Source organism: Mirounga angustirostris, unplaced genomic scaffold (genome assembly GCF_029215605.1).
Source record: "Mirounga angustirostris isolate CCGP_5_RB_7025 unplaced genomic scaffold, mMirAng1.0.hap1 SCAF_13, whole genome shotgun sequence".
Lineage (NCBI taxonomy): Eukaryota > Metazoa > Chordata > Mammalia > Carnivora > Phocidae > Mirounga > Mirounga angustirostris.
In genome coordinates this window covers 42,896,331-42,910,307 of record NW_026991721.1, presented here as the reverse complement: position 1 = coordinate 42,910,307, position 13,977 = coordinate 42,896,331, and the positions used below count along the sequence as shown (strand labels likewise).

The 13,977-nt window shown below is 34.6% G+C and overlaps 1 protein-coding gene across 2 annotated transcripts in view; it reads left to right on the top strand.

Annotated features, from left to right (window-relative positions):
- Nucleotides 1-13,531, top strand: part of TMEM135 (transmembrane protein 135) — a 271,644-nt gene extending 258,113 nt beyond the window's left edge. For both annotated transcript variants that reach the window (XM_064576804.1, XM_064576803.1), the window contains 5 exons: nt 1,984-2,047; nt 3,016-3,092; nt 7,517-7,615; nt 8,629-8,696; nt 10,558-13,531. In XM_064576804.1, coding sequence (XP_064432874.1) covers nt 1,984-2,047; nt 3,016-3,092; nt 7,517-7,615; nt 8,629-8,696; nt 10,558-10,690 — 441 coding nt within the window. In that variant the 3' untranslated portion in view covers nt 10,691-13,531. The remainder of the gene's footprint in view (nt 1-1,983; nt 2,048-3,015; nt 3,093-7,516; nt 7,616-8,628; nt 8,697-10,557) is intronic.
- The last annotated feature ends 446 nt before the right edge of the window (nt 13,532-13,977 follow it).

The window sequence follows — 13,977 nt, the reverse complement described above, 5'->3', positions numbered from 1 at the left end:
GGACAGGAGAACAGGAGTAACAAATGACAAACTATGGTTAATTACTTGTTATGAAATATTACTAATACTGAAAGTATTTTCAATATGGTGTGACTAGGAAACATTACTGATGTGTTTGAATACACAAAAGTTAATAGGACAGAATATTGGCAGTTATGTTTATATTCATTTTCTTTTTCATTTCTCCTGTCATAGAGTTTGTATTTATTCTTAACATAAACTCTTAAGTGTTACATGTAGATTTTCTCCAACATTTTTATCCTGGGTTGGTTATTCTCCACCATCCAGCATATCTCAGAGCAAGATATTGATTATATTTGATATATAGTTTTTCTATTCTTTTACTTCAGTCTTTCTGTGTCTTCAATTTAAAGGTTGATTTCTTTTAGATGACATGTATTTGGTTCTTCCTTTTTTATATAGTTTGATAATCTCTATTAATTGGTATGTTTAGACTGTTCACATTTATTGTACTTTTTGATATGGTTTAGTTTAAAGCTTGCTAGTTGTTTTGTATTTGTTCCCCCCCCCCCTTTTTTCTTTTTCTGCCTCCTGGATTTTTTTTTAAATTTCTGTATTTTATTTTTATTAATTTTTAATATTTTTTTGTATTCATTCTTCACGTTTGGCTTACTATTTATACTTCTTTTTAAATTTAGTGAATGCCTTAACATTTATAATAAACATTTTAAATGTCAGTCAATTTTTTCAAATATTATACCACTTCATGTATAGTGTAAGAATCTTACAACACTATACTTCAGATTCCTCCTTCTCATCCTTTGTGGTATACATTTATCTTTTCATGTGTTATAACCTCCCCAATACATTGTTACCATTTTTGTTTTAGACCAGGAGTCAGAAAACGTTTTCTGTAAAGGGCCAGATGATAAGTGTTTTCAACTTTACGGACAGTATTTGGTCTCTGTCACGGCTACTCAGCTCTGCAGTTGTAGTGTGAAAGCAGCCATAGACAATATATAAATCAACGAGCATAGCTATATTCTAAGAAAACTTTATCAGACTTTAATTAGAATTTCATAAGATTTTGACCTGTCACAGCATATTATTCTTTTATTTATTTCATCCATCGAGAAGTATGAAAACATTCTTAGCTCATGAACCATACAAAAACAGGTGACAGGTCAGATTTGGCTAGTGGGCCATAGTTTTCTGACCACTGATTTAGAGTTAATTTATTTTTATAGAAATAGACAATATTGGGGCGCCTGGGTGGCTCAGTCGTTAAGCGTCTGCCTTCGGCTCAGGTCGTGATCCCAGGGTCCTGGGATCGAGCCCCGCATCAGGCTCCCTGCTTGGCGGGAAGCCTGCTTCTCCCTCTCCTGCTCCCCCTGCTTGTGTTCCCTCTCTCGCTGTGTCTCTCTCTGTCAAATAAATAAATAAAATCTTTAAAAAAAAAAAAAAGAAATAGACAATATTAAAAAATGTCTTCTAAATTTATCTTCATTTTGCCATCTTCAGAGCTCCTCATTTCTTTTTACAGATCTAAACTGGTATTATATTCCTTTGGCCTGCAAAATGACCTTTAACATTTCTGGTAATGTAGGTCTGTAGGTGATGAATTTTCTCAGTGTTTATCCACTCAAAAAGTCTTTATTTCATCTTCATATTGAAAAATATTTTCTCTGAGGATAGAATTCTGGCTTAGATTTGTAGTTTACCCAACTTTTCTCCTTGTTAGAGTGGGAGTGATTCTGCATCTAGGCAAGGTAGAATTTATGCTTTCATTTTGAAAAACCATGACAACAAAAATATTATGTATAATTTCTTAATAGAGTCTATGCAGAACAATAACTTTATAGTAGGTTATTGATAATTTTCCCGATCATGTGTTTAGTTTGAGTTAGATAGGATCACCAGTTTGCCTCCACAGTCAGCTAGTGACTCACTCATTATAGATGTTACATGCACCTTTTCTAGAAATGAAACAACTGAAGTCATTGCATTTTCTTCTTGATACAGGGTACTAGTTGCTTCCTGCGCTGGGTCAGAAACCTGGATGATGAACTGCATGCTATTATAGCTGGTAAAGCATGATAAAACAGAGTTATTATTATTGTATCAATCAGTGGCAGGAATGATGCAGAAATAGTTTCCAAATTCATCTGATTTCTATGTAACTCTTTCTCTGGAATACAGTCTCTATTGAGGCACTAGTCCAAACATTTTATATTTGCAAAGTTTAACCTATCAAGGCATTCTTGCCATCAGGTGTTTTGAATTGGCAGTATAGTGATTTGGGTATCTGCCCTGCTACAGGCCAGAAATCCTGGGGAATGTGTCATAATAGAACATAAAACTTAAAAACTTTGTGACTAATGGAAAGGCAGTTCTATTTCTCAAAGTATTCTGTTTTTGCCATGGGCATGTGACATATAGTTTAATAAAATATATTTTTTATTTTTTAGAAACTTAATTTCATAAAAATTAAAACGTAAGATTAACATTTTCTACAAGTTGCAACATACATGCTACTTAAGTTAAATTGACAATTTTCAGATATTTATTAGCAATATACCTGCTAGCAGTATTTCAGGCCTCCCCCTGCCTTGGTCTTCCATTTATAGAACAAAGACACTACTATGGAGAGAAGTGTGATGATAGCACTAAAAGTAATTTGAGCTGTTAAAAGAATAGATTAATAAATATTTCCACTTAGAAATGATATCAGTAGCCTTTAAAAATTATTTTTGAAAATCATATTTGTCAGGACAACTGTTGTTTTTAAAGTTAAATTTAGAATGTAGAGTTTATTTTAATATGCATATTAGAATTGTGTTCCTAACTCTGAAGGTCCATTTCTTAATTTAAAAATATATGATACCCATAAACTTACCCCATTTTAATGTCAAGTCTATTCCTGTCCTTGATTTTGTATAACAAAAGGCAGTGCTGCAGATCAATTCTGTCTTACTTTAAGTGAATTGACATTTCTGAGTGACTTAACTAACAAATACTTCAAGATTTGATGTTTTGCTTTACTTGTTGTTTCAGGATTTTTGGCAGGAGTATCAATGATGTTTTATAAAAGTACAACAATTTCCATGTATTTAGCTTCCAAATTGGTGGAGGTAAGCAAACATTTCTATGTATGTATATTTCCAAAGGATATAGAGCTTTTCTAGCTGGTTTAGCAGCAAATATATATCACAATTTACAAGAGCAAGTCAGTTTTATAAAAGTATTTACAAAGTCAGTTCTCCCATTTTTTCTTCTTTCTTTATGTATTTTGTTTTCAAATATATACAAGTGTAGTAACTAACCCTCATGTACCCATTATACAGCTTCAACAATTAATAGCATTTGACCAATGTCATTCCATCTCAACTGCCCCAACCTCAGAAGTACTGAATTTTTTTGAAGCAAATCCCAGACATATATCACTTCTTCCAACTCAGGATTAAAGACTCCTTAAAAACAAACAGATCAATAGTACTACCAAAGTATAATCAAATTACTATTTTCATATATTTAAAAAACCTCATAATTCTTTAATATTAGTATGTATACAGTTAGAGCTTATATTCTCACTGATTGTCAAACAGATGTCTTTTTGCAATCTCTGTTTTAATTGGATCCAAAGTCTCTTAATAGCAACTCTCCTTCCCCACCTCTTTCTTTTCCTTGCCATTTATTTGTTAAAGATCTAGGTTATTAGTTCTGTGGAATTCCCACATTCTGGATTTTGCGGATTGTCTCCTTACTGGTGGTAACATGTTTCTTTAACCCACATATTTCCTGTAAACTATTAATTAGATCTAGAGGCTTAAGCAATTCAGGTTCAATTTTTAGGAGGTGGAGGGGGACAGAAATAGCTCACAATTACTGTGTATGAATTCCCATTGCATCGTACTAGGAAGCACAGAAATGTCTGGTTGTCTGCCTTTTTGTGATGCTAAGATTGATCAGTGGGCTCAGTGTTAATAGAGCTAATATAAATATTAAAAAAAAAAAGAGCTAACATAAGACTCCCTATTAGGCTTTCACTTAATTGCTTTAGCAGCCATTAATAATCATTGCCAGGGTTTATTATTTCACTGAGAGTTGCAAAATGGTCAATTGTTTCTTCTTAGTACTTATTAGTGGGAATTCTTTTTAAAAAGAACTTTCCCTTTTCAACTGGTTACTCTGAAATTGTTTGCTCACAAAGTGAAAATAAAATGCTTGATTACTTCTCTTTATTTCCTGGTGTTCAGAATGAATTAGTTTCTAGCATTCTGCAAAATTGACCTATGAGTCTTTATTTTCAAGTGTCATTATGAAGACGTGAATTTTAACATATTTGGTTTGTTTTGACCCAATCATTGCAGTCATTGCCCTAATTTTGACCTCTGCAAGTTGCTCCTGTTTCTTTTTTACATAATGCCTGTATCTCTGGTAGCTTTCTTGCTTTGTGATAAAACGAGATGTTCCAGGCTCATCTTGGACATTTCCTGCCCCAGGCACAGAATCAGCCTTTTCTCCAATAACCACTAGTTTCTTTTGGTGGGAAATGGTATTTAGAGGCTTCATTTTGGGTGCTAGAAGTTTCTTGATCCCCAGCTAGCCAAGGTTTCTTGGCCTTTCCAGTGAACAGAGCTAGAGAATCCTTCCCTCCCCCAATACCCTTTTTTTAGAGAAAGAGAAAATAATGAGCATATTGATATTTCCAATTAAAAGTTAAGATTGCAGATTTTTATTTAACTTGTTTGATTTTCTAAAAATTTTACCTCACTGAAAATCTGTGTCCCTAATGACATTAAGGGAATTACATATTTGCTTTATTCAAGTGTGTGTGTGTGTGTGTGTGTGAGAGAGAGAGAGTTTGATATTTTTCTCAGTGCAATTGGAAGTCATTGGAGAGTTTTAATCATGGAAATGAAATTATTTAATTCGTGTTTTAAGAAGACAAAAACATTCTGGCCATTATATAAGGAATAGACTAGAGGCAAGACTGGAGGCTGGGAGAACAGTTAGTCTCAAGCAGGAGATGGTGGCTTGTAGAGATGGAGAGAAATACACAAATTTGCTGTATGTTTAGGAGATAGATTTGACAAGGCTTGCTAATGGAGAGGAAAAGGAGAGTGAGAGAAAGAACATATCCCCAAGCTAGCAAAGATACATTCTTTGACACAGGGGAAATCCAGTATCAAGATCTAGTTTGTAAAAAATGTGTTTTATAGCTGCTTCTTCCCTAAATGGCTAGAGTTTTTTAAGCCAAGTGGTGGCGTAGCTGTTTTCTTATATCAACAGGCCGTATTTGATCTTGGCAAAAGAAACTGGGTATAAAGTGTGCTGATAAGAATTTTTTTTTAGGGCGCCTGGGTGGCTCAGTTGGTTAAGCGACTGCCTTCGGCTCAGGTCATGATCCTGGAGTCCCGGGATGGAGTCCCGCGAGCAGGGAGCCTGTTTCTCCCTCTGACCCTCCCCCCTCTCATGTGCTCTCTCATTCTCTCTCTCTCAAATAAATAAATAAAATCTTTAAAAAAAATAAAAAATTTTAAAAAAAAGAATTTTTTTTAATTCAGAAAATTACAAATTTATTAATTTTTTTAAGATTTTTTTATTTATTTGACAGAGACACAGCGAGAGAGGGAACACAAGCAGGGGGAATGGGAGAGGGAGAAGCAGGCTTCCCACCGAACAGGGAGCCCGATGTGGGGCTCAATCCCAGGACCCTGGGATCATGACCTGAGCTGAAGGCAGATGCTTAACGACTGAGCCACCCAGGTGCCCCAGAAAATTACAAATTTAAACTTACTATGTCCTTTGTGGAATTAATGACTATGGTGTAATAGGCAATCATTTTTCTATGATTGAAGTTAATTTTATATTAAAATGCAATAATATAATAATGAATATTAAATAAAAGTCAGCTGACTAGACAACTTTTTTCTTGGAAAAAATTATTTCCAAGATGTATTTATTGAATATTTATTATGTTCCCATTACTGTACTAGGTGCTGATAAGCATATAGGATATGGTACCCCCCTTCATTAACTTAGAATCTGGTTCAATAGATAAGTTTTATTATAAGAAATTAGGAAAACAGTTATTCCATATATCAAGAGATACCTATTTCACATGTTTCTATGATACCATTCTACCACATCTGAATTTCATTTTTGTCAACATGAATACACAATATACCTGTACCTTGTAATATACTGTATAGTATTTTCAAAATAGTGGCCCATGTATATGTTCCTTCCTAAGTAGATTATAACTCTTTGTACATTATCTTACAGATTGAAGTTAATTTTTTATTAAAATGCTGTTATTATATAATGAATTTTAAATAAAAAAAAACAGCTGTATAGACAACTTTTTTGGGGGAAAATTATTTCATGTTCTTTCATTCATGGACCACCCATGTCTTCTTGAACCTTCCTCCACCTGATTGTAACATGGTTTTCCACTTTTCTTACGAGTTCTGCTTTAGCTTTCCCATGTTTCAGAGAAACCATTGCCATGAATTACTCCATGTTCTATCCATATAAACTGGCTGGTCCTTCCCCATATGTACCATGTGCTTTCACGCAGCTTATTACCCTTGCTTTTTCTCTCTTGTGCCTCTTAGGAGGCAACACTATTAGAAGCATAGTCAGCAGACTAGTGCTAGTCCAGGAACTCTTTGTTATCAGTTCAGGACGAGATAAGTATAGAAATTGAGAACAAGCATTTGGAAACTTCTATAGCAACTTGACAGAGTAATTTGTCTTTTGAATATAAGAGTGAAAATTTGGTTCAATTTTGTATTTTTAAAATTTATTTTTCTAGTAATTTATTTTTACTGCATTATAAAAGCATCAAGCAATGACAACTGGAATTTAAAAAAAAAAAATGTTTCTTCACTGCAGGTGGTTTGAGAAGCACTACTCAAATGTAGTCATTTCTGAAATTCTCTTTGGTCCTTTGTCCTAGACTGAGTAGTTTGCTCCCTCCTCAGAGGGGCCATAAAAAATACATATATATACACAATAAATATATATACATAGTTATACATCTAAGTGCATTAGTTATTTCTGTTATGCACCAACTTAGATGTTATTGTATTCATTTTTAAATCCCAAGCTCCTAGCTTAGTGCCCAGCATGTAGTTAATTAAATGTTGAATGAATGAGTGAGTGAGTGAATAAGTGAATATATGTAGCAGGGAAGGGAAGACCTGAGCATTATACAAAAGCATTATACAAAAAGCATTGAAGAATAAATGATATAAAAGAAGGAGCAATAAAAAGTTACTGAATTTCACAGAAAAGTATTATTACTGGTACCTCAGGTTTTGGGTGAGGGAATGCAGGAAGGAAAGGGCTGACACTTAACTCTGTCCTGAAAGATACGACCTGTAATTTGAGCTCTGAAAGGATAATTAGTATTTGGAAGGTAGAAAAAATAGTTGTAGACAGGGAGTGAGTATATTGCTCCACTGTATTGTTAATGCTATTTCAAGTTGTGTGTGTGTGTGATTTTTTTTTTTAATAAATCTTGGATTATATTTGTTTTTCCTTCCAGACAATGTATTTCAAAGGCATTGAAGCGGGAAAGGTTCCCTATTTTCCCCATGCAGATACTATCATCTATTCCATCTCTACAGCAATTTGCTTCCAGGCAGTAAGTATAGCTTTTTGAAATGAAAGTAAAATTATTTCTATATCTGTACATTAAACCAAAGGGGGGAAATAAAGGCCTGGGAACATTTCTATTGGTTATATTTTATTTTTTTATTTTAATTTTTTTTACCAAGATAGCTTGCAAGTTTCAAATCATTAAACATGTTAACGAGCCAACTCATGTTTTCTGAACACAATAATTTTTATGTTTAAATAGAGTGCAATTTATAGGTAAATGATTGCTCTAGTACCTTGGCTAGAATGCCCAGTTTAATTAAACTTCTAGAAGAAGGAAGATACCATGAGCATAAATAAGAATAATTGCATTTCCCCAGTATTAGGCAGTAAAGATGGGGGTAGAGCCTAGTTTATTAGAAGCATTGTTCAATTTCTTTAAATTCTGTAATCATCATTATTGATGTTAATGGTTTTAGGGCCGTTGCAAAATTTGGGGAACCACTTTCGTTTGCACTTTTTCAGAGTAATGCTGCCAGGTTGATAAACTCATTATAACTAGTGAAGTGCCAGCTCTCTAATGAGTATTCAGTAAATGCTTTCCTAATAATAATAGCTTAACTCAATTATTATTTCATAAGCAGTATTCTTATTTGAGGGCATATTTACAAAGATTCTCGATAGTTAATCAACTTAAGCCTAAATACATATTTTTGTATCATCATCACTGTTGTTTTTAAAATACAATGAGCCATAAAAATAGATAAAAAGGGGCGCCTGGGTGGCTCAGTTGTTGAGCGTCTGCCTTCGGCTCAGGTCATGATCCCAGGGTCCTGGGATCGAGCCCCACATCGGGCTCCCTGCTCTGCGGGAAGCCTGCTTCTCCCTCTCCCACTCCCCCTGCTTGTGTTCCCTCTCTCGCTGTGTCTCTCTCTGTCAAATAAATAAATAAAATCTTTAAAAAAAAAAATAAGAGAGAAAAATGCTTTATTGCCTAATACAAATAATCATATTTCCTATTGACTAAAAGAATTCTCAAACTGAATGTTCTAACCTTAGGCTGTCATGGAAGTTCAGACCTTGCGGCCGTCTTACTGGAAGTTCCTTTTAAGGCTCACCAAGGGCAAGTAAGTGACAGAGACGTAACTGACCATAGAAAACGAGCAGTTGCCACAAAACAGATTTTGAATCTTTCCATCTTTTTGAGGGAATATTCTTTCAGTGGTAAAGTAGTCCTCTTAGGTATAAAGCAAATATGACCAACTTAACAAGAATGACGTGGGGCCTTGTTTTAGTGAACATTATTTGACTTTTCTTTTCCCTATATTATTTTAGATATTTTAAATGTTGTAGGAAAATGCTGTATTGATCTGAAAACTCATTAGTTACTAAATAACACACTTATGTCTCACTTTTAAAGTTTTTGATCTCTTCTTTTTGATTAAAAATGCTTACTAAGCAGATTTATTAGAAATCTTGCCTAAATAATTAAATGATTTCCATTTGGGGAAAAATAATCCTATTCTTTCTTGATATTATAAGCATAATTTCCTCTGCCTTTAAATTATTCTGTCCTTCATTGTTTTTGTTAGCATTTTCTGATGTTAATCTAATTCTTTGGGATGCAGCTTGACCTCACAGACTGTGGACTTTGGAGTCAGACAGACTTAGGTTTGACTCTGACTCTGATAACCTTTAGCTGTGTCACTCATGGGAAACTTGTTTACCCTCATGAACCTCCGTTTCTCTCTCTCTACTGGAAACAGTAATATATTCTTTGTATGGTTGTGGGAAAATCGAGATGTTTGTAATAGCACTTAGCACCTAGTAAGCACTAAATTGCAGCTATTATTAATATTACTATCATTCATAGTTTTAATAGCAAACAGTTGTATAGTGCTTACTGTGTCCCAGATATGGTTTTAAGATACGCACACATACCCATACAACACAGGGGTACATGCATATGTGTTTAATCCTTAAAATAGCTCTATGAGATAAGTACGTTTAAGATCCTGATTTTATATGGGAGTCAGCTGAGATGCACAGAGAGGTGAGCTAGCTTGCCAGAGTCACACAGCAGATGAAGGCGCTGTGGGATATGAGCCAGGCAGTCTGGCTGCAGCATTCTTCCTCTCAGCCATGATTTCTGTGTGTCCTGTAATGTTACTATTAGTTAATTTTCTATTTCTGTGTCATTTAGTTTTTTGCCCATTAATGAGCTTAACCAGTTGATTATTTTGGAAGGGTACTTACTTTGGAAAGGCACTGAAAGTTACATTTATTGTTCTTGGAGTAGTGACGATGGCCAAGGGCTCAAAACTAAATTCATTCCTCTCCCCAGAAGAAATGCTTGGGATCAGGCATAGAGACACAGGTTCCTCCTGCGCATTAGCTCAATATGTGTCTTTTTAATTTTTTTTTTTTTATCTTTTAAGTTAGGTGATGGATAAAACGACGGTATGCTTTTGCTTTCCTGTGTCTATTAGAAATTTGAAAACCAAACAATTAAAAAAAAGAAAGAAATTTGAAAACCTATATGCTGTTTTCCCTTTAATCATGGCTTGCACATTTGGATGTGTTTTCTGTGGATTGTGAGGCATCAAAATGTCAATTATGAAAGAAATTTACATTTAATACCTTTGCCTCATTGGTAACATTAAGCTCAGTCATTTATTTCCTGTGATTTCATTCATCAGAAAAATTATAATAAACCTGTTTTTCTATTTGACATAATCTAGTGGAAAGAACTTGAGAGGGGCTCCTGAGGGTCTCTGGGGTTTCAGGTCTGGGGATTATTATCTCTTTAAAGAAAATATGAGACAGTAGTCTTGAGGTAGAGGATCAGTATGAATTTTGAATCTGCCATTGAGTCTTTTGTCATGTCAATCTTTTGTGTTTTCCCATTCCATGAAAGACATGTCAAGTGAATCATCTTATTTTATGAACTTCATTAAATACTTGTTCACTGTGTCCTCTGTTTTGCAGATTTGCTGTCATGAACCGAAAAGTCCTTGATGTTTTTGGTACTGGTGCATCTAAACACTTTCAGGATTTTATCCCTAGGTTGGATCCAAGATATACGACTGTAACACCAGAGTTGCCCATCGAGTTTTCTTGAAGATGACTGTAATTTATTAATGTGACCTAATGTTTCATTATTTTCTTCTGAAGAGTTAATTATGTTGAATCACAAAGACGGAGTCTTGAGCTTGAACTTCAGTGTTATTTCAATGAGAGATGCTCTTTGTTTTTCTTACCAATCAGAAGTACAGAAGCTTTTTAGGAAGGTGTTGCTTAATAATTAAGCGCCCTTCCATAGCCAGAACCTGATTCTGGGTCGCTGTGGTGGTTGACATGATGCTATATTATTGATTAAGTTATGTCCACAAGCAACCTTAAATAATCTATGTAGAAATGTAGTAACAAATAAGAGTATACTTAAATTACTTTAAAAGATGTTTTTAGTTCATTCCAATATAATTCTTGGTTAAAACTAAGAATATTTCTATGTGTTAGGATCACGGGTACATGGATTTGGTCTGTATTTTTTTTTTACTTTTGAATTGGTAACTATAGTAGTTAAATGTATGGATATGAAGTAACTCTTCACAGATAAAGCTGCTTTAGTATAAAACAATTTAATTGAAAAAGTGGCCATTCTTACTTCAGGGATGCAAAGACGGGTCTTAGGCTGTTTGAATAAGTGCCGTGGTATCCATGTCTTCTTTTACTGATACCTTCATCTCTCTCCCATGATGAGTTGGGCTGTCTGGCAGCCCAGTGAACCTCTGTACTAATGGCAGGTTGGGGGTAAATGGAAATTGACATACCTGATACAGTCGAAATGTATGTTTTAATCTTTTGCAGAAGCATTACACTTGAATATTTAAAAGCAAATGAGGTTCCTTCTAAATCTCTTGTGGGTTTATAGTATTTGTTTTCATTTATAAGGACGGAATTCTTCATGACTAAGGTTGTCTCCCATTGAAGATTTAGAAGGGATCAAAATTAGTTTTGGCAAGTTTGTCATTTTATTCCCTCTCGACTGTTCCACCTACACAATGGATATTTTACAACTACAAACAATATAAGAATCTGGTGGTTGTTAAAAAGTCCATTTCATCACTAATGGGATTCAGGTTCTTTAGCCTCTTTTCAAAAACTTATTGTCACCATTTTTATTCCTGTTAGAATAAAGAAGTGACAGAATGTAGTCACTGTTGATTATGAGTTCAGGACAGCTGTGATTAAAATATTATTCTTTAGAGTTTTTCAGGGAAAAGTTATACTTTTCTAAATTAATAAAAGGCTTAATTGGTTATGATGTCTACAGTTAATATAACAAATAGGTATGATGGTATATTTTTGTAATATCATTTTGATGCTGAAAAGTTTTGGGCCATTGTAAATTAATTATACAGTAGAACCTGTGTTGCAACAAGGATTATAACCCAGACTTTAAAAATGCTTAATCCTCCATATTCCATTTCATCAAGCCCTGTATATTTCTATTTACGTGTAATCCTGTCCTTGGTTGGTAATGGCAAATTGAAACCCAACAAAACGACAGACTCTGGTACAGAGATACCTTCACAGAGGTATCTCTGTGAAGAGAGAGCCACTTTAATTAGGTCAAATTTCTGCATTGTGATTAACTTTTCGGAATTGACTTGTGTATTAGACAACACCGTTAAAGCATCGTTTTGGTTTCAGACTTCAAAATTCATTAATAAATTAAGTTTTAACTTTTTATTCACTGGAATCAAAATGACGATTGGTATTGTGTTTACTTTTAAAAATGAAATATTATAGCAGTGAAGAAAGCACTGCTTCCTGCCCCTCATTTTCTTTATTTAGAAATTATATTTATATTATTTATCCTGTCTGCTTAAAAGAAAAACATTTTAATTTGTAAGTTACTGTTGTCATTAACATTAAAAAGGCTATGATGTTGAAAGACAAGTTCTACTGACATTTGATATTGTTTAGTAAAATTTTACTGTCAAAAGGTACATTTCTATGATTTACTTTTTTCTTAAACTATAGTCATTTTTTAAATATAAAATGTAAAATGAAATAACCATCATGAAGCAGAATACAGTGATGAACGTATAGCTTGAGTGAATAGTTAACTAATTTGCCATGGTGAAAAGAGAAGTCTGATTTGATTTCATTGAGGCAGCCTGCAAAGTATAGCTGTTTGAGAAAACAAAAAGAGACTGTCCGTGTTCCTGAAGACAATCAAAATGAGTATCTTTCTACCTCTAACCAATCAGGTATCAATTGACGACTTGGCACCATAAATAAAGTCAAATACATGTCCTTTCCAAAACATGTTTTTTAGTCCATTTATACACTGAAGATATCCTGCCAGTGGTAAGTTTCCACCAGAACTGACTGCAGTTTGACTAACTGAAGCATAAGGAGAGTACCAAATACTTAACTCTAAGAAAAAACATGGTAACCATCTGTCAACTAACAACTTTCCTATAGATAGAAGCATTTTCAAAAGTCTGTGGGAAAGCATAAGGAAGGTGCATAAATGTATCTCTTAGACTTTTTTTTGCTGCCATCCGGCTGTGTGTGGCTGACTGTTTCTTGCCATATCTTCTCACAAGACTTTCAGAATCAAGCGATTCTGTCCAAGAAACAAAAGCAGAATTGTCCCATTCCCCAGTGGTTTCGGATGAAAACTGGTAATAAAATCAGGTACAACTCCAAGAGGAGGCACTGGAGAAGAACCAAGCTGGGTCTGTAAGGTGTCACACATGGTGAGATGACACACCTAATTGGCACCACATATTTAATTAAGCTGTGTGAAGATCATGTGTTCTATCACTCTGTAAACATCCTTCCTACTTAGCCATAGACATGTTTTATCAGGGAAATGATTTTTCTCTGTTACTATGCCTCTGCACCAGTAGGTTGGTTCAGTAATAAATGAGACCTTTCGGCTCTACTGCTGTTGTGTTTCTGATTTGTGAAGTACTGAATTCCCCCTTCTGTCAGATCATGCATAGCACTGTTGCATAGAACTTTCTGCAGTGATATAAATGTCCCTTGACAACCAAGTATGTAAAGTGTGGCTATGGGGCACCAGAGTGGCTCAGTGCCTTAGGCCCAGGTCATGATCTTGGGGTCCTGGGATTGGGCTCCCTACTGAGCAGGGTGTCTGCTTGGCCCTCTGCCCCTCCCCCAGCTCAGGCTCTCTCTCTCTCAAAATCTTAAAAAAAAAACAAAACCTATATCTTAGAAAATGAAGTATTTCATTAGAAATACTCTTAGAAAAAGCACTGTTGAGAAACTGTAATTCTACTAACATCTTTTCTGAAGAAGAGCGTTCAAATGTATGTGTGGATGCATAAGGAACATGCTTACCCTTAACTCTGAGATACAAGTCTGGTG